Here is a 27,927-nt window from a genome sequence, read left to right as displayed (position 1 = left end):
AAGTGGACAAAAAACTCTTTTCATTTTAGTATGGATTTTCTTAAAATATATTGAAATTATGAAGCAAGTATTTATGACACAAAACTATATAAGTTGTGTGTGTATATTATAAGAAATGATATATATTGTTTCACTATCAAATATTATTATTAGATAAACTAGAGGCCCGGTGCACACATTTGTGCACGGGTGGGGTCCCTCGGCCTGGCTAGAGATAGGGGCCGATCCGGCCAGCCAGCCAGCCAGGGGGAGGGACCGCAGGAGGTTTGCCGGCCACAGGAGGTTGGCTTAGGGCAGTGATGGCGAACCTCTGACACGCGTGTCAGTGCCAAGGATGAAACATTTATATTATTTAAGCTATAAATATCGCGAAATGTTTTTTCCTCAAAGGGACACACTACCCAAGTTATGCTCAGTTTTTTGGCGAAGTTTGAAACACCAAGCTCAAAAGGTTGCCCATCACTGGCTTAGGGAGAGCACTGACTGTGGTCAGTGCGCATCATAGCAACCGGTTCGGTCGTAATGGTCTCTTAGGCTTTTATATATAGAGACTAGCTTTCCCGTTGCAGGAAAAATCCTGCAATAGGATTTCCTGCTGCACTCTACCCCACCTCCGTTCCTCCCTTGTCGCCCGCCTCACCTTCTCCTCCAGCCCGCCCACGTTTCCCTTCGCCCCCGGCCCTGCCTCCACTCCGCCATTGTCGCCCGCCCCGCCTTCTCCTCCAGCCCGCCCGCGTTTCCCTTCGCCCCCGGCCCCGCCTCCGCCCCGCCCTTCTCCTCCCCCCCGGCTTGCTTGCTTCTTCGAAGCTTTACTCCCTTCTGCAGCTCTTGGCTTCTTTGGACGCTGTCTTGATATGCAAATTAGCCGCCATCTTTGTTGGGGCAATTTGCATACTCGTCCTGATTGGTTGATGGGCGTGGCTTGGCTGGTGGGCATGGCTTAGGTGTAGCGAAGGTGTGGTCAATTTGCATATTTGTCTATTATTAGATTAGATAATATTATTAGACAGTGAATCAATATATAGGACCTTAGTTTCAGTTCTTCCATTAGAAAAATTAAAGTTTTTTATTTACTAACTTTATAGCTATATTTCCTTCATGAGCGATTTCTTTTACTGATCCTTTCTTAATGCTTCTATAGCTGCATTATCCAGTGTGACAAGCCACTAGCCAGATTAGACTCTTTGAGCAATTAAAATGTGGCTAGTCTGAATTGACATGTAGCTGTAAGTGTAAAATACACTTGTGTTTCAAAGATTTATTACAAAGAAGAGAATGTAAAATATTTCATTAATTGTATGTTGATTGCATATTGGGATGATCATACTCTAGATGTATTGAATTGAATAAAATATATTGCTAAAATGAATTTTTAACCTCTTTTTACATTTTTAATGTGGCTACTATTAAATTTATGTATGTGGCTTATATTTATGGCTGTCAAAACTGTTGGACAGAACTTTTCCTAGATTCTACCATATTTTATATAAGGAAGTCAGATTTAGAAAGACTTTTTTTTTCATCTCTTTGCATTCTTATGTTCAAGGGTTAGAAAGTATTCTATAGCTATTTATATGTTCCAATAGTTAAATGACATCTGTTGTATATAATGTAATGTATGTTTGACTATTATTTGACCATTTGTTGTAATATTGAACTACTGGTATATTGGTGTGTTCTAGATTGGAGAGAAAAAGGAAAAGTGGCGCACAAAGTACCAAGAATTGAAAAAAAGAACATGCTTATGCACTATAGAAAATGTCATTTAAAACACCCCAGTCCTAACATTTAGGCATTATATATTGTGATCTAGAATTATACTATGCCATAGACAGTTTCCTTTGATAATATCTAACTTTGAGAACCACTGATAGAAAGATATAGTTAGTGGTTTTCAAGGTGAGAAAAATTTTCCAAAAGAATATTAGTTCCTATTTTTTTACTCCTATGGAGAATTGTCATTTGTGAAAGAGGAGGGGGAAATTTCATGTTATAGTCATAAACTCCTAAGACATAGAAAAGTTCTTTAAGCTCCTATATGATGCCAATGCAAATAATCTTTTCTTCTCTTAGAAAGTGATTATCTCTTTTCCCCATTCCACCCCATTTCCATGTTTATTTGTTTTGTTTTGTATTTCCAAAAAGACACTTAATGCCTTTCTTAGGTTTATTTTCTATTTACTCACTAAATAAGGAATAGCACTGTTATGTTTTATATTTGAAACTATAAGGTACATTTCTTTTTTCTTTTATTTTAAATTTAACTCTTTGTTTTACAGATGAGGGCAGAAGTGCAGTTGACCAAGCAGGTGGTGCACAGATTGTAATTGACCATTTAAGGTCACTGTGCAGTATAACAGATCCCGCCAATGAGAAGCTCTTGACTGTCTTTTGTGGCATGCTGATGAACTATAGCAATGAGAATGGTAAACAAAATTGAAAACTTGCTTTATCTCGGGGGGAGAAATTAAAAATCATCATTACTATAGCAAAAAACAAAAATATTTGGAAACATTACGAACAAAGAATTTGTGACATATAAAGTTAGTAATTAGTTAACATAAAATTACAGTTTTTGAAAAACACAGAATGGTCCAATTTATTAAATGACACTAGTTATTGAAGGAACTAAAAAAAACACCCAATGGTATGGTTTAAGATTTCTTGCTATGAGCATTTTAAAAATAAATTATTTAAATAGTTTCTCCTGTCCAGGTGACTCATTTGGTGTATGAACATTGTCCCATACCGCAAAAGGTGGCAAGTTTGATTCCTGGTCAGGGCACATACCTAGGTTTTGGGTTTGATCCCTGGTCAGGGAGCATATGGGAGGCAACTGATGAATGTTTCTTTTTTTTTTTCTCTCTCTTTCCCTCCCACCCTCCCTCCCTCCTTCCTTCCTCTCTTCCTTCAAACTTAATAAAGCCATATCCTCAGGTGAGGATTTTTAAAAAAATACCTTCATGTTTATTACTTCATATTAATACCAGGAGTAGCTTTAAAACATAAATACCGTAAAAACAAAAACTACCATAAACACTGTCTTTATAAGTAAAGTTATTTTATCTAGATACTAGATTTAGTTGTAAAAATAACAAAAATTTTTAATATAATCTAGCATTATAAAAATAAAGTTTAGAGCAATTCAGATGTCTAATTTGAGAAATTCAATAAGTACTTTATAGCCTATGTGGTTGTTAATCAAATGAACATAAAAGGAGTGGCAAGATGGTTTCACTATACTTTTAAATGTCACAAAATTTATTTATTTATTATTTTATATGAATTACTTTATGGGTCAGATGTTAAAATTCTAGTAGTTTCCTAGAATAGATATCAGTTCTTTCTGTGGTTTATTTCATAATGCCATTTTAAATTGGAGTCTGTGATAGAGACATTTTATTTGTATATTGACCATGCAATATTATTCTTAACTTTCATGTGTTTTAGAAACATAAGGCCTTTTTAGGCATATTCTTTTTTTATTTTTTCACTTAGTAGTCATGGGTTCAAAGAAATATTCTCAATAATTGAAAAAAAAAAATGAACATCGATAACACATGACTACTGACATTTGACCTGGTGGTGGAGATAACAGCAAATGGCAGGGGCTGTGGCTCTTGTCCCATTGAAAGGGTAGAACCACTACCCTCTTCTCTAGCCAGTGGTTTCTATATGGCAATTTGGTCAAATGCTACCAAATTTTTTCATCTGGGGGAGGGAGGTAAGCTGAAAATCCAGCTTTGCACATGACACCTGATTTTTAAATGTTCAATTACATTGGCCTTTTTAGCACTTATAAGTTAAACAGAATGTTTCCTAGGGTTACATTGTATCCAAGAGACACAAGTTTTAAACCTGAGTTAAAATTATCCATAATAATAATAGTTTTCTTTCATCAAATGGCTTGCCTATTAAACTCAAACTAATAACAAATGGTAGTCTTTGTTATAAGGTCAATTACTTATGTTTTCCTTGCACTGTCATGGAATCATTTTTGAAAAGAAAATGTCCTAACTATGAATAAGAGAAACAGAAACAACAGTCTGGGTAACCTACAAAATGAATAGCTAGTGCCTAAATAATTTAAATTAGACCATAAAACACGGGTATCTGAATTGCATTAAGAAATCATTGGTCAGTTGTTCATTTTGCTTCCTTTCTATTCAGCTTCATTCAGGTTTGGACACCTGAGAAAGTGGGACAAATGCTAAGTGGGAGAATGATTTAGAAAGATAAATGAAAGAAACTAGTCATGGAGTGATAGCAGCTTTGGGTATAAAAGAATTAGCCTTGTTATGCATCTAATCTGTTTGTTTGTCCTTTGAGAAAACTGTTGCTCAAAAATCTGTACCAAAGCATATCACATGGCCAGATGGTTGTCAAGAACATCACTAATTCTAATCCTAAAGAGCCTGTGATTGAATCCACGTTCTAAAACAAGCATGTCAAACTCAAAGGCTAACACGGGCCAAATAAGGTTTAAGTTTATGTGAGCCACAAAAAAACAAAAGCTTCAATTTTCATAGAAACATAGGTTTATTTCAATAGAGACATGCTGAATACAAAGGGCTGAAATAAATAATCGTTAACATAAAATAATAGAACATTTTAATAAAAATTAATATTTTTTCTTGAACATTAACTTATCAGACACTGAAAAATTACACAAATTAATAAGCGTAATGCAAATAAACCTATCTTTCTTGTTCTCCGAAAGCGAAATATTTCCTGTTGTACACACCAAACAAGTGAGTCCAAGACTAATGACTGGCAATCGGCTGCTAAAATATTCGCTGCTAGTGTTAGTGGAGAGAAATGGTGCGCCTGTGCATAAGGGAAATGAATGCAACACGATTATAGTAATCAGTCAACAGCAAACATTGTAGTTCATTATTAGTAATTATGGTATAACAGGATATTGTGAAAATTAAGTTAGGAAATTTTTATTAAACGCTTCTTACATACCATTATATTGGCTGGGCCACAAAAATATTCGTTGTGGGCCACGAGTTCGACATGCTTGTTATAGGATATCAATGTTTAGAGAAGTACACTGAGAACATAATGATTAAAAACATGATGCACAGTCAAAATGCATAATAATGTTTTTTTCTGTAGGAGTAGTTTTTTTCCCTGGTGTGAAAGTATTCCCAAGAAATAACTTAGAGACTTTGGAAAACTCTATTAACTTTTCTTAGACCATTATTGGAGCAGTGGTGTTTTTGTACCATTATTCTAAGAGCTGCAATTTGAATGCAGCTTTTAAAACTTGTTAGGTAAAATAGAAGTAAAGTCATTTTTAGTATTTTAAAGGAACAAATGCCAAACTTATAACTATCCCCTTTCCTCTGCTTCCCTTTATGTTTGTCTTTCATGAGGATTATAGTTTAAGAAGTGGTTCTTTTTCTCCATGACACTATTTAACTTACATTTTATTCCTTTTTAAGTTTTCATTTGCATAATTATTAAACATCTTTGTTTTGTGTGTCATTTATTTACTCTTTTCTTTAAAATATGCATTTAAAGAATTTCCAACTTAAATTCTAGCTCTTGTTGGCTAAGTTTAAATCATTTGATCCTGTCCACCTAGATGAGTCACTGAAACAAAACAAAAAACAGCAGAACTTTATGAAACTCGGGAGCCACTTTTTATTAGCACTGGTAAAATAAATGAAGTTTTTTTTTTTTATCTGTATTGACTATTGAATTTCAGTATACAAGCCTCTGCTACTTTCTGAGTAGAATAGTTGGGTGATAAATACCTCCTTGCTATTCTAGCAGAAAAATAAACTGTACCCATGGACCCAATAACTTAAGCCTTATTTATAGAGAGTTTTCTTTAGTTCCATAGATAAAAATTTTTAAATATAAAGATAAGTATTAGAAATGGTCACAAAGACTCGCCAACATAGTTTCTCTGATAAGAACATTTTCAAATTGTTTATTAGTCCCAAAAGTAGATTGACACCAGACTGAGACTTAGGATATGTTGATTTCTGTCCATATAGTGGATAACCCTGATCATACCCAATTTTTAAATCCATTAAATAGGGACTAAAACAAGTTTCCTACACACATGCAAGGCATGTATTGTGAAAATGCTTACTCGGTAAAGGTATTTTTTCTACCCATTTATAAATTTGCATACAATTCAAGGTTTCTGAGTTTTAAAACTTTTGAACTCACTCAAAATGATATACTTATAAGCTATGAGCTGAATATATTCTTTTGTTTCCTTGTTGGTGAAGCAATTAAAACTTTTTATATTCAGGTAAGTGTGGAATACATGAATAGAAAAAGTTGTAATTACTTTGCCAGAAAAGTCATATCAGTAATATTGTATAAATAAAATCAGGTTTAAATAGAATAAGAAAAAACTTTTGCTTAGTAAAAATCACTTCAATTTATGCTTTTGGGGAAAAATCATACCTGTTTTTCACATGGTAAACAAGCACTCTTCAATTCTGTAGCCCTTTAAAATAGAACTGACTACTTGACAATTGTGATTAAGAGGAAGCATATTGACATTGTGACATCCAATTTGAGGAAATGTATTGAACTTCCTATATGTTCTTCATCTAGTTATAACTTTAAAGTTTTAATTATTTTATAAATGAGGAACTCAAACCTATTATTGAAGATATTTTTGTCTCATTAATTTCTTGAACATCTTTGTTCCTAGCTTTTGTTACCCAGTGCCAGACATTGCAGTGAAGACTGAAAATTTTGTTCACATATAGCTGTTTTCAACTGTAGTGCCATTTTAGCATATAGTAGGAGTTTGGAAAATATTTAAATATTTATTAGTTGACTTTTCTGGATACTTAGTATTGTCTAAAAAATTTTTATTAACAAAATTGAAACTTGGGAAGAAAAGTGATATTAGAATACATTTTTTCTTTAAATAAATTAGAAGCATTATTAACTCTTGTCCACTCTGTTAGCTGATATTCCATATTCATCTGCATGGCAGTAGCAGAAAGTGGCATTGGAAACATGCTGATATTTACAGTGTTGAATCTGTGGTTAAAAATTTACTATAGGTGATTCACAAACTTGATAAATCTGCATATGTATACTGGAAAGTTGATTGAAATTTGAATAGAAACAAACAGTAGTCTAAAGTAGCAATTTTTCAACCGTTTTCATCTCATGACACACATAAACCAATTACTAAAATTCTCTGGCACACAAAAAGTACATTTTTTTGTGAATTGAGAAAAAAATATAATTTTGATTTATTCATGCTGGACAGCTATTGTTTTGTAGGCTGTTGTCATTTTTTTATTTGACAATCTAAGGCAGGGGAGGGGAACCTTTTTTCTGCCAAGGGTCATTTGGATATTTATAGTATCATTTGTGGGCCATACAAAATTATCAAATTAAAAATTATGTTGCTATAAAAAACACACACACCACAACTAGATTTATTGAACTTCGTGTCCCGCCTGTGGTTCCCTTGGCAGGGCCAGAACAAATGATACGATACTGCCTATGGGCCAGTCATTCCCCACACCTGATCTAAGGGAAAAGCGGTCAGTGTCCCTAACTAGTCAGGTATTGCATGTTTTAAAAATTCTAGTGGCACAGCCGCGTGCTGTGGCATACCGGTTGAAAATCGCTGATATTATAGCAAAGCACCAGCAAAATTTAACACCTTATTAGGGAGTCTATTAGTGTTTACCATTTTTATTATATTATAAGTAACCATTATTAGTCAATAAATATCTAAAGAACTCTATAATTAAGAGCTTAATGTATTTCCTAATACACCTACATTAGGTAGAGACATAATACAGGGATAAGTATGTTATAATTCTAAAGCAAATTAATAATTAATAAACATTAAAGCAATGACTATAGTTATTTTACATAAACTATGCCATAAGAGAAAACTAAGGGAATTAAACATTCCATAAAAAAGGAAAAATGATTTTCCTTCTAAAATGAGTAATATAGTATACATAGTCTATGGACTGTCTTCTTCATGTGACCTATATCATATACAAGGTGTCCCAAAAATATGTATACACACTTAATAGCTGATAGCTCAATTGATGTTTCTTTCTTTTCAGATTTAACCCATTGGAATTCAAAGTGTGTGTACATTTTGGGTGAATACCCTATATATGATATATATATTTATGTGTGTATATACTAGTATATATGATTTTTACATATAGAGCTGATTTTTCTCTAATATCTTAACTCTCTATTGGTGAATTTATTTTCTGTGTGTGTGTGTGTGTGTGTGTGTATAGTTATTGAGATCTCTCCAGGATATTCTCATGATAATTCTCACATTTATTTGCTATGTGGACTTAATGATTACTGAACTATGGTTGAAATGAGGCCATCTGTGCAATTTATGAACTACAGCTCATGGGATATGTTATTGGAGCATAATAATCGAATTTAAATAAGTCTAATACTTAAATTCAGTTGTTGAAAATAGGCCTGTAAAGTATTTTCTCTCCTCTAATTTAAAGATCACTTAATATGTAATTAATTTCATTTCAACCAGTTTCAATAATTTCACAATTCTGCTCATACAATTATTCATTATCTCAGTGAACTCAGTTCAAAAACTTGGCTTACTTGTTTTTGCTTCATACTTAAAATATGAAGAATATAAATTATATAGGAAAAATTATATATAGGAATAGCTTTAATTAAAAAGCAGTTTGACCCTAAGTATATTATATTTTGGTATTACTTTATTACAGGTAAGCAAGAATCTTTCTCAGATGTTAGATGTTTAGGAAATGATTTGCTTTGAGGAACTATTCCCAAAGTGTATTTACTATGGGTACAAGCTAATTAATACTTCCATATATTTCCTAAGTACTAAAAACATTTTACCTAACATTAAGGAAAACAAAATTCAAAAATGTAAAATTTTATCTTTGCTATTCATTGTCTTTTTAAAATTATATACTATTTCTGTTGTTTTCTGTTTATAAAGTCATTGGAGATATACTTTTAAATTCACATCTTTTGAAGCCCAAGTTTTCAAAGTACTCAAAGTGTATAAATGACTTTTATTGTGAAGCTGAAAAGTTTAAAAAAATATATCAACTCTTTAGTAACTGTTATTTTCTTTGGAAAAACTCTGAATTTTTACTGTTTGTTCCATAGAACTTTCTAATCAATTTATTGTAGCAGGTTGCTTTCATGAAATTCTGTTATAAATGTTATTTTCAACAAATTGTTTTATGGAAGGTCAGAGCAATTAGTTGTTTTTGTACCTTCTGCTAGTTAGTTTTTCATCAGAATCCTCCTAAGCAATTATAATAATTCTGTTACTTAATGGACAGACTAAGATAAGAACTGAGTTTATAGTAGAGGTAAACCAAATGCACATTTTGGTTTGATTCCACATGGTCAAGTATTGATATTAATATTCAGCTTTGGCCATTATAGAATGAATTTCTGAATGAAAGAATCTTAAACTTTATTATAAAAATATGAAATGATTGTTATAGTTGTTTTGTTAATGATTTAAAGTTTGGCATTATATTACAGAAATAATACTTTCTCAGATTGTCAGCTTTTGGATTGTTCCTGATCATTATAGTGCACTCAGCAATGTGATACTAAATAGATACCCAATTTTAAGTGAGGGCAGCAGAATAACAAAATATGTTTGCGATTAGTCATTCCCTAACATGTTTTTCTTTTTTTAATTTTCTTTATGTCTGGACTAGAGATGATTAATCATAGATGTTAATGAATATTATTTTCAAGATTTTCCTCAGAGTGAATATTTGAGGTGACAGAGTTGGCTTTCTGATTTTAACTCATCCTCATAAGATATAGAGAATTCCCAAATTGGAATTTTTCTTGAAAGACTCATGGCTTTCTGAATGGAATTAAGTAACTAAAAATTAAAAACAGCTCCTAACATTTATTTTATGCTGTAAATTCTAAAGAGAATAAGTAATCTCTGTTATTCTGCCTTCATTTAATTTTTACATTTGTATATTTTCACTATTAGTTATTGCCACATTTTAATATTGTAATAGTTTAAGTATACATTTATGTTTCAAATAATGGTAGGATTCCAAAATGTGAAGCACATAGAGAGATTTTCTCTGTATATGAAATGCTTATTTATATTTGAAAATTAATATTTAAATAGTAATAGTAAAACTGAGAGGCCAGGCCTTGTTTTTATTATTGATGTCACTACACCATTGAACTATGATGACATCAAGGCACATGATTATGGACCATGCGCAAGTTTTAAAGCTAGAGATAAATAATGGATTTTGGCCAAATATCAATGTATATTTAATTTAGATCACTTAAAATATCCATTCAGAGAGAAATTCAAGGTAGAAAAATATCATTGGTAAATTAACTTGTGTAAAAATTACTAATTCTGTTTTCTTTCTTTTTTTTAAGTAATTCTACTACAATTAAAATCCAGTTAACATCAAACTGCCTATATTTTATTTATGAAACTTTTTTAAATTAAATACTGTTTGAAAAATGGGTATTAACTAGAAATCAGAAATTTTTGGTTATGAGCTGTGTCTTATTAATAGTTTGTGTGTTCCCAAATAACTTCTATGTAATTTTAAAGTATAAAACTTAATGATATAGACAACAGGGGGATAAGGGCATGAATGGGGGGTTGGGGGGAAATTGGGGAATAAGGACACATATGTAATACCATAATCAATAAAGAAATTTAAAAAAAACTTAATGATAGTAATGTTTCAGGGTAACTACTAATAATTGCTTTTTTATTTTAAAAAAGCCAGTTAATCCATTTGTAAAACAGTTTGTAAGATATACATGTTGTAATGTTAATCTGGCATTTAGCTTTATTTAGGTGTAAAGTTATACTTTAGATAGCGCTTTTCTCTCAGCACTGCCATCTGAGAGCAGAGACTGGATTTATTTCTCTCAGAAAAAGATGCTTAAACAACAGCTGGCAGCAGTTCTCTTTAAAACAAACACAAATCCAGTTGTAACCTTTAAAAGGCCAATTTCTTTGTGAGATGGAAGTGCAGAGTTTTCTGTAATCAGAGTAGATATATTTGTAGAAATTTTCTTTGTAGCAGTATACATTATAAGAAGAGTTGATCTGTAGTAAATAATATACCCTAATGAGTCTAGGGGAAAAAAAAGATCTAGATTAAGACATAATCACTCTAGATGTCATTGGATTGAGAACAGTAAATGGATATGTCTCTTAAGAATAATAATTACATTTTTTTCTTCCTCTTGTGATTTTTGCTTTGGAATCTTTTCTTGTTACTGTTGTTTTACATTACACTTACTCATGCTTTATCTCTAGAGTGCTTACAAGAGGGAAATTTTGCTCTGTAGAGACTCTTATTTTCAGAACCCAGGAAAAACTTCTCAATTCGCTTTTCCACATTTTTAGAAAGCAAAAAATGTGATGTGTAAATGTGTTGTTTTAAACCTCTGGTATTCTTAATACTAATGAATCTTGATTCTTTTTGTTTTTTCCTTTGAAATTTCTGTCATTAAAATGTATAACCTGGGACTTATATTACTGGGATAATCTTGGTGCAAAACCCATAATGCATCTTTTGTGTAAAGAGGGCTTTTAAAAGAATTGATTTTGAGGTTAATTTTAATCACATAAATATTTTTAGTTTTATATGCTCAACACTAGTTTAGAATAACAGCTCTTTACATTCCTTATCAATCAACAAAAAGATACTCAGTAATAAGAAACTGAAAAGGAAGTTTTTACTTGTACCTGTACTTGTGTTTTTAGCTGTGAATCATCCTCTCAGTAGCTGTATTTAAGACAGTTTATTTTTTAGTGTTATAGTGGAGCTATAACTTGCTTAAACTCGTAAGTTTTACTTCACAGATATATAATTTCTAATTTATCTTTTCTTGGAAATAAAACTATGCCATTAGTTAAGGGCATTTTTACTCAGTCTTTATTATGCTGTAATGGTTTTTAGCCAATTTGTATTAGAACATCACATCAAGGTTTATATTTGCTTGTTTTTATTGTTTCAACTGTATATAATTCATTTAATTGTAGATGGGTTTTTATGTAAACCTGTAAATAGGATACTCTTTATACTATGAATAATATATATACCATATGTACATACTAATGTGGAAATTGTGTTTTGAATGGTGTGTCATTTTAAGTTTCATTATTTATTAAGTCATATTTACCAATAAACTTAAGTTTTATAACATTGTAAGAGCCTTTCCTTAGGAATGAGATAAACATGTGCTATAATCTTCTTAAGAAACTTTTTCTATTTAGTAATTGATCAACATCAACTGAATTACTTGGCATACTTTTCTGGTCCTGTAATCTGTCTATACCAATGTTTTTAAACATTAAACTTAAAACTTAGGGGGAAAAGGTTCTTCAACTTGAGATCTTCTCTCCAGATCTCCATTCTTTGGAGTTTCCATGAGTGTGACCTGAAGAACTTGGAACCATTGAAATTCAAATGTAGGTAGGTAAGTGTTCACACCAGCGCATGCATTGATTGCCTTATATCTCTTTGTATATGCATCTGTATTGCACCCTCTCAGTGCCTTTCTTCCTCTTCCTCCACATAGATCATGTAGGGCCTGTGTCATCCTGATATTATGTAATTGTGTGATTCTGTATTTTGGTCAGTATTTGTCTGTGATATGTGTCAGGAGCAATTTTAAAATGTCTTCAGATGTTTATGACATTGTGCTGTCTAAAGACTATCACACATAACTGTGTGCTGTGTATGGGCCTGGATTTCATTTTTGTGAATTGTGTTTATTGAGCTCTGAATAAACATTCCACTGGAGTTGCTGATATTCATTAAGGGAGGCAGAAAGTCTCAGTCGTGCATTATTTCACTTACTCTCTCAAATCTATCTAGATGTGAAGTGTTTCTGGTACTAAGAATTTCTTCCACTTAGTCTTTGATTTAAAAGTTATCCTGCTATCATTCATGATAGCATTAATGTCAGCTACTATCCTTTGAAGTCCATTCACAGCATCTCTGGGCAATTAAAAAAGTGATTAAACATAATCATTTGCTTCCAGTGAAAAGAATTAATACTAATTTATTCTACACATACAGGACTCTTATTTAGCCTTCTTCCCCCAAATATTTATTGCTAGCATACTAAGTTGTAACTGAAAGAGGCAAGCAGACTCAGTCATGGAATATTCTCCTAGGCTTAAGTAGAGTTTCTACTCAAGTAAGCAAAATGAGATGTTTAGGTGCTTAATTAATGTAATTTTGCTCAAAATATCTGACCACCAATATCTAGAATTTCTAGTATGTTTTTTATTTTTTTATTATCACATATGCCAAACACGTCATTGAATTTCAGAATCTCTTTCATGGTTTTTGTTTGTTTGTCTGTTTTTGTTTTGAGTCTATCTTCTGTAAAAATTAGAAAATTCTTTGGCAGTGGTTCTTAAACATTTGGTGTCAGGACTCTTTTAGACACTTAAAAATTACTTGAAGACTTCAAAGAATTTTTGGTTATATATACACATATACACTGAGTGGCCAGATTGTTATGATCTCTGAACGTATAATAATCTGACCACTCAGTGTATATACTATATAATAAAAGGCTAGTATGCAAATTGTCCCCTAGACCAGTAGTTCGACCAGCAGGCAGGCCGGCCAACCGCCTATGTCCCCTCCCCTTGGCCAGGCTGGCCCGACCCCACCCATGCATGAATTCATGCACCAGGCCTCTTATATATATATATAAAATATTGATAGATATTACTCATATACACTGAGTGGCCAGATTATTATGATCTCTGAATGCATAATAATCTGGCCACTCAGTGTATATGAGTAATATCTATCAATATTTTACTGTATTAGAAATGAAAATTAGGACATTTTTAAAATCATTTAGTATTTTTAAAATAATAAAACCCCACTATACGTTAACATAAATAATACTTGTATGAAAAATAACTTCAAAATTTAAAAATGCTAAATAAGCATAGTATTTATTTTACTGTGTGATGGTGAAGAATATAATGACTACTAATACAATTGGGTGTCACTGACTGCGTTCATACTCAAGTCCCAGCAGTTTTACCTACCAATGTGTTTTCACCATCATTGCAAATGTCAATACAGTAAAAGGGCAAATAAAATATTGATAAATTTATGAAAGTAGTTTTGACTTTGTGGTCCTTGAAGGGTTTTGGGGATTCTACTTTGAGAACCATGTTCTAGGATGCCTGCTTATCATGAGAAAAATTGTATCAACCTGTTAAGTTTTTTTCCTTCTTCTTCTGGGCCTTTATTATCCAAGTCTCCTTGCTTGCGGCTGATATGAACAGACTTTAGAGTTATTTGAGCATAAATTTTGTTTTAGTTAGCATCATAGAATTAGATATTAAATAAAGCAGCCAAGTGTTCTAAAATGAGTCTCTCCATTGGATAACTATACAGTTTTCTCTTCATACTTGTGTGTGGTTTATTGTATGTGAGTATACAATTAATTTGCTCCTGGGTAGTAGTAAAATACGTTTTCATGAAGCAACGTGATTTTCTTGAATTATGGCTATTCACACCATGTGCCATTGTGATAAGCTACATTTTTTTCCTGATCTATCACAATTTCAAATATTACTGCTTCAATTTGTATGCCAAAGATTATATGAAACTCTGAAACATTTCTTAACTTTTTGTCCACTCTTTTCCCTGGAACCAAAATTCATAATATTGTAAAAGTGGTCCAAGAAAGTTGTAGAGATGCCAAGTTAGGAGACCATTAACATGATCTTCTAACTGGCATTCTCCTGTTGAGATATCTCCTTTGCAAAATTTGTTATTCTTCTGATGTCCCTGAACTGTGGGATTTTTATAGTTTGTACCAACAGTACTGGGGGAGGGGAGGTGTGATGCTTACATATATGCAGATATATAGTGGAGTTTGACTCACACTCAATGCATGCGCTAGTGCTCACGCTTACATACCTGAAATTTAATGATTCAACAGCTCTGCGGTATTTGAAGAGGTAGTAAAAATGAATAAATAAATAATTGAAAGTTTAAAATACTGCTAAAGAACAAGGATCTGCAGGTGACTCATTAATAAGGAACTCTATCTACTGGTAAGTAATCCACATAATTTCTAACTTGGAAAGCTTCTCCGTGCGCCGGGCCTCTAGTATAGGTATAATACTGTATCCTATAACATAAGTAATTTGCCTGTAATATGCATATTGTGAATCATTTATTAATTGCTGAATTGTATAGTTAGGGAAAATATTGAACATCAAAAGCCTAAAAGCAGATCATTTAGTTAAATATATTATTTTATTTCTGTCTCTTTTTAAAAACAGTCTTCATAGTTCTATTGCAAAATTTGAAATTGTTTTAGACTATTTGAACTCAAAATGTAAACTTCCTTTTTTTTCTCAGGCCTGTTTTCTATTCTTGTTTTGGTTATAGGCCCCTTTCTAGTATAGATAGTCTCCCACAACTGAACGAGATAATATTTGTAATTATCCACTCATCAGTTTTCAGGGCCATTGGCCTCTGTTGGCTATCTCTTCATACTTTCTAAAGGCAGGAAAAATTAACTATAAAGACCACCAGGTGAATAATCAGCTGGCATGTGATACAGCTCAACCCTGTCTTTATGTTCTTTTCTGGTAATCACTCAACCACCTCCTTATCTATAGGTTAAGAATTATAAAGAGATTAGTAGGCAAACTTTGTCAAGGGAAGCATGCTGTGAGGAAAATTTGTATTGTAAAAAACAGATTTTTATCTTTAGATTCCCAGTAGGTAACTTACTAGAATTTGGAGAAAATGATTAGCTTGAAAATGGCATATAATTTTTAAAGAAAAAAAATTGATAACATCCCTGTGTCTTTGGATGAACCACTTATTAACAATAACTTTGTTTTGCATAGACATGTGAGTGTTTATGTCTTCTTATCTTATTCTAAGAAGCAGTACTTTGGGTTGGCATTTTGGTTTATTTACTTTCAACTTTGTTACAGGTATTCTATTGTTAATGAGGAAGCATTGTGGAAATCTAAGTCATATTAAGTACTTTAAATCCAGTTAGTTTCTTAGAATATGAAGACAAGCAGTGATGACAAAACCATACTGACCTCATTCTCATTCTCTTCACCTCTCAAGCCAAATTTTCCTTTCTTTGCTGATTGTTACTATTATTAAATACCAATTTGAGAAGAAAAAATATTTTAAGTAACCCTTTCTTTCCTTGTTGAAACTACTTTTCATCCTAGCAGTCATTGAAGAATGCTCTGCTGCAATTAAACAAAATTTTTTGTGAATTACATGTTTATACTTTTTATTCTTTATTAAGTGATTCTAATTGTCTTCTCTCTTGGTCTTTATTAAAACTTGCTTTTTAAAATGCTTTTTATATACTCTGATTTCCTGTAATGCAGATGTTACTCAGTCTAACCTTTTTATTTAAAAACCAATGGTAATGTTTATTCATTTATACATCTTTAAAGCCTACTTTGCAAAGGTATAAGAGCCTCTTTTAAAAAACAAAATAAAACACACACTAATGTTTGACATATTATTTCAATTATTTTTATTTCTAAATTTCTTTTAATTGGAAAGATTCAAGACTCAACTCTTCTGAACTAATTAATGTCTTTAAATTTTCAATACAATTATATGAATGGACTTAATCTTGTTTTACTGTCATTAAAATAGTATTGAGTTTGCAATAAAGAGAATAAGAGGTGTTTTTCTTTTTACTAATGTCTCTTTGGTACAAAAACAATTTTTTTATTTGATTTTGCAGACTCCCTTCAGGCTCAGCTTATCAATATGGGTGTTATTCCTACCCTAGTGACATTACTGGGCATCCACTACCAAAATGCAGCTCTTACAGAAATGTGTCTCGTAGCATTTGGCAACTTAGCAGAACTTGGTAAGTCTTGGTCATGAACCACTAATGTAATCAACTTATTAATGTAATTAAATTTTTCTTTAGATATTAACAACATGGAAATCCATTTAGATTATATTAGTTTATTTCTTTGAAACATTATAGATATTTGCTTCAATGTTAAAGAAATGTAGATCCAAGTATATCTTGTATTATTTAAAATTGAGAGCTATTTTGCTTCCCTAATTGTTTCACATATTGAAGTTTAAGTGTTATATTTATATTATTTAATAGAGTTGAACATTTAAAATGATCTCCCTTGACTTTAGTATTTTTACATGAGTGATCATCTTAAAATCAAGTAATTGTATTTCTAGGGCAAAAAGAAAGGACTTCATAATTTATTACATTTTCAGACAAAAAGGAATCTATCAGACTATAGTCTTTCCTCCTCTTTTTACAAGTACCTAAAAATGATAGGACACTTTTACATAAGGATATATTTGTAATGGAAGAGAAAAATTATGAGAACTCCTTGAAAATCAGAAGACAGGCAAAAACAGACCAATGCTGGAAATAGTCCAGTTATAGCAGAGGACTAATGACCCCTGCACCCTGATCCCTTTTCTTTGTTTTATTTTTCTCTATATCATGTGTAGTACTCTTTCCTCTCTCCTTCCTTCCCATGATAGGAAGTTATAACTCCTAGTCTGAATTTACTGCACAACTATGTTCATAAATTATTTATTCTGGAGACAATGAAACCAAATGATGTTTTGTCATAGATAAATATAATAGCTACAACTAAAAATAAATCTATTATTTATCCCCATTTTATAAATAAACTAGAGGCCCAGTGCATGAAATTCATGCATGGAGTGGGGGTTGTCCCTCAGCTGAGCCTGCACCCTCTTGAAATCCGGGACCCCTTGGACATTCCTCTCGCAATCTAGGACTGCTGGCTCCAAAAAGATCGCCTTCCTGCCTGCCTGATCGCCCCTAACCACTCTGCCTGCCTGCCTCATCGCCCCTAACTGCCTCTGCCTGCCTGCCTCATCACCCCTAACTGCTCACCTGCCTGCCTCATCACCCCTAACCACTCTGTCTTCCTGCCTGATTGCCCCTAACTGCTCACCTGCCTGCCTGATTGCTCCTAACTGCTCGCCTGCCTGCCTGATCGCCTCTAACTGCCTCTGCCTCGGCCCCTGCTGCCGCCGCTTCATCCGAAAGGATGTCCAGAATGACATCCGGAAGGTCGTTCAGCTGTTCGGTCTAATTAGCATATTATGCTTTTATTATTATAGATAAACAGAAGCACCAGAACTCTAAACTTGGATATTCTAACTGAAAGTTTATGTCCTTACACACTACTTACTAAACCTTGATTTCAGTACTTTACTTTTGCTTTGACTTCAAGTTAAAAGAACAGATATTATCACAGTTAATTTTAAAAGTCATTCCTTTTCAGTGGGTCATCTGCTGGTATTTGTGAATCTTTTTCCTCCCCTATGTTTTTCTTCTTTCTCATACTGTCTCATTATTTCCATTATTAAGTAAGACTGAGAATGAAAGATCATTTATTTACTTTTCACAAGTTATTATTTTCCATTATTAAAATGGAATGTGAGAGTGTGTGTTCAGTATAGTTTATAGAAATAAAACAAATTGTGTTATAATCCCTTATACTGTAAAATCTGTAATGGAAACAAACAACATTTAATATGAATTGCTTGTGTTAAGATATCAGAAGGTGTTTGGGAGGTTATATAGATCACCTAAATTTCCCTGGTCTATAGTAAAAAATGGATATGCACCAATTTAGTTTAGCCCAGTTTCATACTCTGTTTCCAGCTATTGCTGCTCTTACCCCATTTTTCCCCCTTTATTTTCTAAGATTTTTAGAGTTTATATCATGAGTCTTGTGCCCATGTAATAGCTAGGTTATATATCACCACCAAAGTAGAGCATGTATGCCCCAGAATACTTTTTCTCTTTTCAGTGGGCTTACTGGGGCCCATGAGTTAACCAATCACATAGTATTATTTTTATTGACACAACTAAGTATCAAGTTCATATCACATTCCTGGTAGTATGAGTATGGGATACTATTATCCTATATAACAATCCTATATAATAAAGAGGTAATATGCAAATTGACCATCACTCCAACACACAAGATGGCCGCCCCCATGTGGACACAAGATGGTCAGCAAGGGAGGGCAGTTGGGAGGGACCAGGCCTGCAAGGGAGGGCATTGGGGGTGATCAGGCCTGCAGAGGAGGGCAGTTAGGGGTGACCAGGCTGGCAGAGGAAGGCAGTTGGGGGCAACCAGGCCTGCAGGGGAGGACAGTTGGGGACGACCAAGCTGGCAAGAGGGGGCAGTTAGGGGCAGTCGGGCCAGCAGGAGAGGGCAGTTAAGGGCGACCTGGCTGGCAAGGGAGGGAAGTTAGGGGTGACTGGGCTAGCAGGGGAGGGCAGTTGGGGGTGACTAGGCCTGCAGAGGTGGACAGTTTAGGGGCAACCAGGCCTGCTGGGGAGGGCAGTTGGGGGCAACCAGGCCGGCAGGGGAGCAGTTAGGCGTCAATCAGGCTGGCAGGGGAGTGGTTAGGGGGTGATCAGGTTGGCAGGCAGAAGTGGTTAGGCCCTATCTCAGTGCGTTGGACATTCCTCAAGGGGTCCCAGTTATGAGAGGGTGCAGGCTGGGCTGAGGTACACCCGCCCCCCCATGCACAAATTTCGTGCACCGGGCCTCTAGTCTATAATAATAAAAACGTAATATGCTAATTAGACTGGATAGCTGACCGACCTTCCAGACATCATTCCATATGTCCTTTTGGATGAAGCTGCAGCAGTGGGGGGTGAGGCAGAGGCAGTTAAGGGCAATCAGGCATGCAGGCAGAGGCAGTTAGGGGTGATCAGGCAGGCAGGCAAGTAGTGATTAGGGGTGATCAAGCAGGCGAGCAGTTTGGGGTAATCATGCAGGCAGGCACAGTGGTTAGGGGTGATCGGGCAGGCAGAGGGGTTAGGGGTGATCAGGGAGGCAGGCCAAGTGGTTAGGGGAGATCAGGCAGGCAGGCAGGCGAGCGGTTAGGAGCTAGCGATCCCGGATTGCAAGAGGGTGCAGGCCAGGCTGAGGGACCACCCCCTCCCCTGCATGAATTTCATGCAGCGGGCCTCTAGTTACATTATAATTACATTGAGCATATGGAGGTATATGGTTTAGACGGGGGTGGGAGGGGGGAGTCTAAGAAAGCTGATGCTTTATCTTTCATAATAGAAACTCAATAAAAAATTCCAAGATGTTAGCTGTACCCCTCAAACAGAGAGCAACTAGTGTAGATTGAATTTGTTCAGAATTTTTTTGAGAGAAACTTATAGATAAATTAATAGGATATCTGATATAGTAAAAGAAATTGAGAAAAGAATTGGAAAGAAATGGACCCAATTATGTGTGGACCCAAAACTAGCCTGAAGTAAGTTTAGGAATTAATACATGTGAGTTAAGAAAGTAGAGAGAGTGTATGTAAACAGTGCTATTAAGAAACTTGTTTGTAAAAGTGAACAGAGATGGATGATATTTGAAGAAAAGAGGAGTAGAGGGAAGGAGTTTATTTTTTATATTGCTTTTTTATGTGAGGCTCTAGAATGGAGGAGAGTTTGGATATGTGAAAGAGGCAAGAATGAATGGGACCCCAAATACATGTGAAGAATTGATTGGCTTTTAACAGTAGGCATGTCAGGATCAGTGCAAACTCACACCACTTTAATGATATAAAGATAAGTCACCTTTAATTCAACCACATAAAGTTTAGTCTGTTCTGAGTAATTTTTCTTTGACAAAACCTTGAAACTGAATTTAAAACTTAGTAATTTTATTGTTGCTATGTCATGCTAATGAACATTTTTTATAGTCTTGACCATAATTGGGTTAGAACATTTTCTTTAAAGCCTTAGACATTTTTTCTTTACAGGGACATTAGAAAAAGGGTTTGATTATTCCTGTATTTGAAGAGTGTTTATCAGTAATGGTATACAATGACCAAGTATTGGAAGTAATAGGAAACAAACAATTTCTGGCTTTAATTTTATTTGCTTAACATAAATTTTCCTCTTTTTTTTTCTTTTAAGAGTCCAGTAAAGAACAGTTTGCCAGTACAAACATTGCAGAAGAGATGGTAAAACTCTTCAAGAAACAAATAGAACATGATAAAAGGGAAATGATTTTTGAAGTTCTTGCTCCATTGGCAGAAAATGGTGAGAAAATAAATGCATCTCGATTTTTTTTTATCATGTAGGCCTTTTTCATTTTTTTCTAACATTATTTAATTGCTAGCTATTTAATTGATTTATTAATGATGCAAGTTTGAATTTGGATATCTCTAATTTCAGCTACATTATCTACTTCATAACTGTATCTACATTGGCCAAAGCTACTGTTCAGGTTCATTCAACTTGAAAGTCTTGGCAAAGATTGTTCTGTAGCTTACACATTCTTATGCTGATTTGGAAAAGGCAGCTGAGAGCCTTTTGTACCCTTGCAGAGCAAAGAGGATGAAAGTTGGAGTTCTAGGCCTATCAACAGTGTAGACACTCTTAAACTGCTCCTGTGTTTGGGCAAAAAAAAATCTTAAGGGATACACCCTAGGCATAAGAGTGATCCAGAATAAATAAACCATTCCATATGAATAATTTTTCAAATACAGTGTCTAGCATATAATCAAAGAGGACCAGACACATGTGGAGACAAGACATTGTAAGCAAGAACCAGCACTAAGAACAGGCAACAGCAGCAAATCTCCAGATATTGGAATTATTAGACATTGACTCAAAACAGGTATGCTTATTATATTCAAAGCAAGCTTGAAATTTTTAGAAGGAAACTGAAAACTCTAAAACATGACATGACAAATTTGGGGAAAAAAATGGAAATTCCGGTATTGAAAAATGCAACCCAAATTAATGGATGGAAATGACAGATTAAATGTAGTTGATTTGAGGAACTAGTGAACTGGAAGATAGATTGAAAGGAAGTCCAAAAAGAAAAGAACCAATGTGCATAAAACAGAATAAGAGTACAGAGGATAGATGAACAGCTCTCATATACATTTCTGGGAATTCCCAAAAGGGTGGGAGGAGGGTAGAAAGCAGAGGATGTATTTAAAGAAATTTGGTAGAGAATTTCAAAAAATTCAAGAAGCCAAATCTAAAACATGATAAAAATAAATCTACATCATATTGAAATTATAGAAAAACCACTGACAAAAATAAAAGTAGCCAAGAAAAAAATAGTTTATTTTAAAAGGGCAACTGTTCAACTGACAGCTAACTTCTCAGTAGCAACAATGAAAACCAGATGACAGTGAAACATCTATGCACTAAAAAAGAATGTCAACTTGGAATTCTAAATTCAGTGAAATACCCTTCAAAATTGAAGGCAAAATAAAGTTATTTTCAGATGAAAAACAGAAAGTTCACCACCACTATATAAGTCACTAAAGGAAATTGTAATGGGTGTTTGTGAGAGGAAAATGCTTCCAGAAGGAAGGTTCTAGATGCACAGGAGAATAAAGAGCAAAAAACTAGTAAGATAAATTTCATGAACATTGATTTTATAAAATAATAAAAATAATTTATGGTGAGGTTTAAAATATATAAGTATATAATTTAATATATATCAGAAAATAAACATAAATCTTGAAGGAGGTTAAAGGTGTTAAAGACCCTTGTATTAATTAAAGGACGGTGTGGTATTGGTGCAAGGATGGGCAAAAAGACCAGTAGAACAGGATAGAAAGTACCAGTAGACTCTGGTTATTCAAAGATTTCAACTTTTAATGTGACTGCTAAAATAATTTTTAAAACCATCTGTTATTATCAAATTAATGGAAGAATTTATGGAAAGATTTTAGCAAACTGAAAGATAAATCAAAAGGAAGTCCAGAAAGAAAATAAAAACAATAAGGATGTAGAATATGTGAACAACATGATTAAGAAGTTGGCTTAATAGACATATTTCAGAACACTGTACCCAACTACAGAGCCCTTTCTTTTCAACTACACATGAAACGTTTTAAAACATAGTCATGAAACAAGTTTCAACAAATTCAAAGGATTGCAGTCTTGCAGAGTATGTTCTCTGACTTAAGTGGGTTGTCTAATAATAAAAATATAACTAGGAATTCCTGTTTAGGTATTTAAAAATACACTGCTAATATTTAGGAGGTCAAAGAAGAATCATGATGGAAATTAGGAAATTTTCTGTAATGAAAATGAAAAGACTGTCTCAAATCTTATGTGATGCAGGTAAAGCCATACTTAGAGGGAATTTTTTTGCTTTAAATGAATATACTAGAAAAGGAAAAAGTAAAAGCAATGAGCTTAGTATTCATCTCAGAAATTTAAGGGGAAGGAAACCAATGAAGCCAAATAACAGAAAGAAGGAAACAAAGAGCTGAAATTGGTAAGACAGAAAATACATAATGAATACAAGCATATAAGTCACCAAAGTTGAGTCTGAAATAAATTAATAAAACTTGTAAATCCCTCGTAAGTTAAACAGAAAAAAAAAGAGAGAGAGAAGACATATAATGAAAATCAAGAATGTAAAAAGAGATCCTACTACTGATCTTACAGAAATTATTAAGAGGATATATGAACAAGTTGATGCCAATATGTTTTAAAGTATGGATGACACAAGAAGAAATAGAAAAGCTGAGTAATCTTAAATTTTTCCAGAGATTAATAAAAGCAGATATACTCACCAACTTATTTTATGAGACTACTGTAATCTTTATACCAAATAGAAAGATAATACAAGAATGAAAATTAAAGGCCAGTTTCACCGTGAAATTAGATCCAAATTTCCCCTTAAAATTTTAGTAAATGAAGCCCAGTAATATATTTAAAATTTATCCTCAAAGCAAATGGGACTTATTCTGAAAATGCAAAACAGTTTAATAGTGAAAATATAATCAATATATTTTATTACATTAAGAATTATTAAAGGAGATAAATTATATGATCTTCTTAGATTAAGAAAAGCATTTGATACAATTAACTGTGCATTCATGATTTATAAAAACTTTGCAAATTAGCACTAGAAGAAAATGAAAAGGATATATACCAGAAGCCTACAGAAAACAATATAATGATGAAATAAAAAGCATTTCCTTTCAGATTGGGAATAAAAAGGATCATTCCTATTTCTAGTTATTGTAGGAACTGTCCAGTACAGTAGAATAAGAAAGAAAATATATAGGAGAGAAATAAATAAAACAATATTTATTTCTAGATTATATGGTTTATGTCAGAAATCCAAAAGAATCCATAGATCAATTTTTAAAAATTAATCAAAATTAGTTAGATTGTTAGCCAAAACAAACCAACAAAAAAATTAAAAAATGGTATTATTGTGTACCAGCAAAGAAAATAGTTAGGAAATGCATTTTTAAAAATATGTTTTTACCATAGTATAAAAATATTAAATGCTTTAAGAATAGACTAATAAATATTTAAGATCTCTGGCAGAAAACTATAGGAAATCATCAAGAGAAATTAGAGAAGGTCTAAATAAATGGGAAGCTATATCACTTTCATAGATTGGAAACCTCAGTGCTCTAATGCAGTTATAGCTACCCGTCTTGGTCAATAGACTCAATGAAGTTTTAACCAAAACCCCAAAGACCAGGAATAGCCAAGATACTGTGAAAGAGAACAAGGTACAGAACTGTTTCACTGCATAACAATATTTAAAGATTTATTCTGATAAAACTCTAATAATTAAAGGACATTGTGGTACTGGTGCAAGAATGGGCAAAAAGACCAGTAGTACAGGGTAGCCCAAAGACAAATGGATACATTAATAGATGTTTATTTATTAGGGGGTAAAAAGAATTCACTGTAAAACAGTAAGGAAAGTACAGTCATTTCAATCAGCAGTGCTGGGAATATGAAAAAAAATACAATAGGAGAGACACATACCCCCACTTTATACTATATTAAAAAATTATACTATGTTAAAAATTAATTTCAGATAGATTATTGACCTATATGTGAAAGTTAAACCAGAAAGTTAAAATATAAGGTAGGAGAATATCATCAAGATCTTGGAGTACGGATAATTTTCTTAGGTCACAAAAAATTCTAACCATAAAGGAAAAAATGATCAATTTGGACACGGTTAAGAATACAAAGGAAGACAGTGGGGGAGAGAAAATATTTATAACATATAACCAATAGAATGTGTACAATATGTTAAAACTTCCACAAATCATTAAGAAAAATATAGAAAACCCAGTGGGGAAAATGTATAAAAGATTAGAGTAAGTAGTTGACAAAGATAAAGTCCAAATGGCTATTAAACACATAAAAATATGCTCAACTGGTCATCTCATACACCAATTCTTGGTCAGGGCACATACCAAGATTGCTGGCTCTATCTCTCTCTCTCCTTTTCCCTCTCCCTCTCTTTAAAATCAATACGCATATCCTCGGGTGAGGATTAATGCTCAACTCCTTAATAATCAGGGAATGCAAAATACAATACTACATACCCACTGAGAAGTCTGATTATACCAAGCATTGATGAAGGTTTGTAGCAGTAGGAATTGTCCTCAAGTGCTGGTGGGGTGTAAATTGGTACATTTTAGAAAACAGTATCTACTGAGTTGGAATTATGCATTCCCTATGATCCAGAAATATGTGCACCAGGAACCATTACAGGAATGTTCATAGCAGCATCCTATATAATAAAAGCCTAATATGCAAATAGACCGAACGGCCGAACAACCGGTCGCTGTGACACGCGCAACGCAGGAGCTTACCCCTGGTGGTCAGTGTGCTCCCACAGGGGGAGCGCCGCTCAGCCAGAAGCCGGGCTTACGTCTGGCGAGCACAGCAGCAGTGGCGGGAGTCTCTCCCGCTGCCTCTGCTGCAGGTAGGCAGTAAGGAGCGAGGGTCCCGGACTGCAAGAGGGATGTCTGCCGGCTTAGGTATAAGCTGGCAGGTGGACATCCCCCGAGGGGTCCCGGACTGTCAGAGGGTGCAGGCCGAACTAAAGGACCTCCCCCACTCCTCAGTGCACACATCTCGTGCACCAGGCCTCTAGTTATTTATAATGATGAATATTGTAAGCAGTTCATTTCCATTATGTAAGCAACTCTTATCCGTTAACAGTAGAATACATAAATCATGGTATCTATACTAATAATAGCCTAGGGCCATCATGACCCAAATGACCAGATGGACGACCTGTCACCAGGAAGTGCATGGAGCACCTCTTGGTCCCTCCCCCGCAGCCCACAGGATCCTATCACAGCAAGGGTGGTGGCAGGCGGGTGGGGTGGCGAGGGGTGGGGTGGGATGTGCGGGGCAAGGCGGGCATGGTGAGGTCATTAGCCTCCGGCCCAGATCAGGCCCGGAGAGAGGTCTGGAGAGAGAGGCAGGGCCTGATCTGCAGCTGCCATGGCTGCTGGTGAGGCCCAGAGATAGGCCCAGAGAGAAAGGTAGCTGTTAGGAGGGCCATTCTGGATTTCCCAGAAGAGCCCATGGTTGCCTAGGAGGCGGAGGTTTTGAGGCTGACTGGCATAGAAACCGACCAGTCAGAACCAAATCTTGGTGAACTGCGAGGAGCCAATGGCTGCCTAGGAGGCAGAGCTTTTGACACTGATTGGCATAGAAACCAACCAATCAGAACCTAATCTGGGTGAACTGCAAAGGCAGAACCTAAGATGGGTGCTGAGGAGGGGTTTTAAGGGCAACAGCTGTTTGGTGTAAGGTGTAAGAAAGTGGTTCAGTTTTTGAATAACCGGTTTGGCAGTATAGTGCATATGGCTGGCTATCAGTCTAGATATAGGGATTATATATTTTTGTCTGCAAAGAGCATCTCCTCCTGCTGAAAAAGCCCCCCCCCCCCCATTTAAGCAGTCCTATGCTATGTGATCTATACTAATAAAAGGGTAATATGCTAATTAGACTGGGTCAGCCAGCCATCTTCCAGATATCCGATTTCCTTCCAGACAAAGCCATGGTAGTGGGGGCCGAGACAGAGGCAGTTAGGAGCAATCAGGCCGGCAAGGGTGGGCAGTTGGGGGTGACCAGGCTGGCAGGGGATGGAAGTTAGGGGCCATCAGGCAGGCTGGGGAGAGCAGGCAGTAAGGAGAGAGCAGTTAAGGGCCATCAGGCTGGCAGGGGAGAGCAGTTAGGGGCTATCAGGCTGGCAGGGGAGAGCAGTTGGGGGCAATGAGGCCGGCAGGGGAGCAGTTAGGGGTGATCAGGCAAGCATGCAGAGGCAGTTAGGAGCAATCAGGCAGGCAGGCAGGTGAGCGGTTAGGAGCCAGCGGTTTCAGATTGCAAGAGGGATATCTGACTGCCGGTTTAGGCCTGATCCCACAGGGGGTCCCTGATTGGAGAGGGTGTAGGCTTGGCTGAGGGAACCTCCCCCCTCCCGCTTCCCATGCATGAATTTCGTGCACTGGGCCTCTAGTATTTATATAATAGAAAAATATATAGTTAAGAAATGAAATGAAGATATTTAAAACCAATAATGTAACCCGGTTGGTATGGATCAATGGTTGAGTGTCAATCTAACCAAGATGTCACAGTTTGATTCCCAGTCAGGGCACATGTCCAGGTTTTGGGCTTGATCCCCAGTGTGGGATGTGCAGGAGGCAGCAGATCAATGATTACTCTCTCATCATTGATGTTTTTATCTTTCTCTCCCTCTCCCTTCCTTTCTGAAATCCATAAAAATATATTTGAAAAAAACAAACAAATCTTATAAACATATGAAAAGGAAAAAGCCAACACTGGAAAATACATATTGTAAGATTTCATGTATGTAAAATTCAAAACAAGATAAAATTATTGTAGTTTTTAGAAGTGATTATTTGGTGAAACAAAGAAGTATGGTTTTGATTGTTGGCAATTAATTTTTTTTTCAAACCTTTTTTCCTTTATTGATTTTTAGAGAGAGAGAAAAGGAGATGGATAGCATCTATGAGAGAGAAACTTCATTAATTGACTGTCTCCTGCACGCCCCCTATTGGGGATGGGGCCCATAAC

The 27,927-nt window shown here is 34.7% G+C and overlaps 1 protein-coding gene across 4 annotated transcripts in view; it reads left to right on the top strand.

Annotated features, from left to right (window-relative positions):
• RAP1GDS1 (Rap1 GTPase-GDP dissociation stimulator 1) overlaps nt 1-27,927 on the top strand; it is a 124,801-nt gene that overhangs the window by 78,025 nt on the left and 18,849 nt on the right. For all 4 annotated transcript variants that reach the window (XM_054727265.1, XM_054727259.1, XM_054727255.1 and 1 more), the window contains 3 exons: nt 2,280-2,426; nt 16,780-16,908; nt 20,995-21,120. In XM_054727265.1, the coding sequence (XP_054583240.1) occupies nt 2,280-2,426; nt 16,780-16,908; nt 20,995-21,120 (402 nt within the window). The remainder of the gene's footprint in view (nt 1-2,279; nt 2,427-16,779; nt 16,909-20,994; nt 21,121-27,927) is intronic.

This window comes from Eptesicus fuscus, chromosome 2, assembly GCF_027574615.1.
Source record: "Eptesicus fuscus isolate TK198812 chromosome 2, DD_ASM_mEF_20220401, whole genome shotgun sequence".
Classification (NCBI taxonomy): domain Eukaryota; kingdom Metazoa; phylum Chordata; class Mammalia; order Chiroptera; family Vespertilionidae; genus Eptesicus; species Eptesicus fuscus.
The sequence above is the reverse complement of the archived record's forward strand: the minus strand, read 5'-3'. Positions and strand labels throughout refer to the sequence as shown.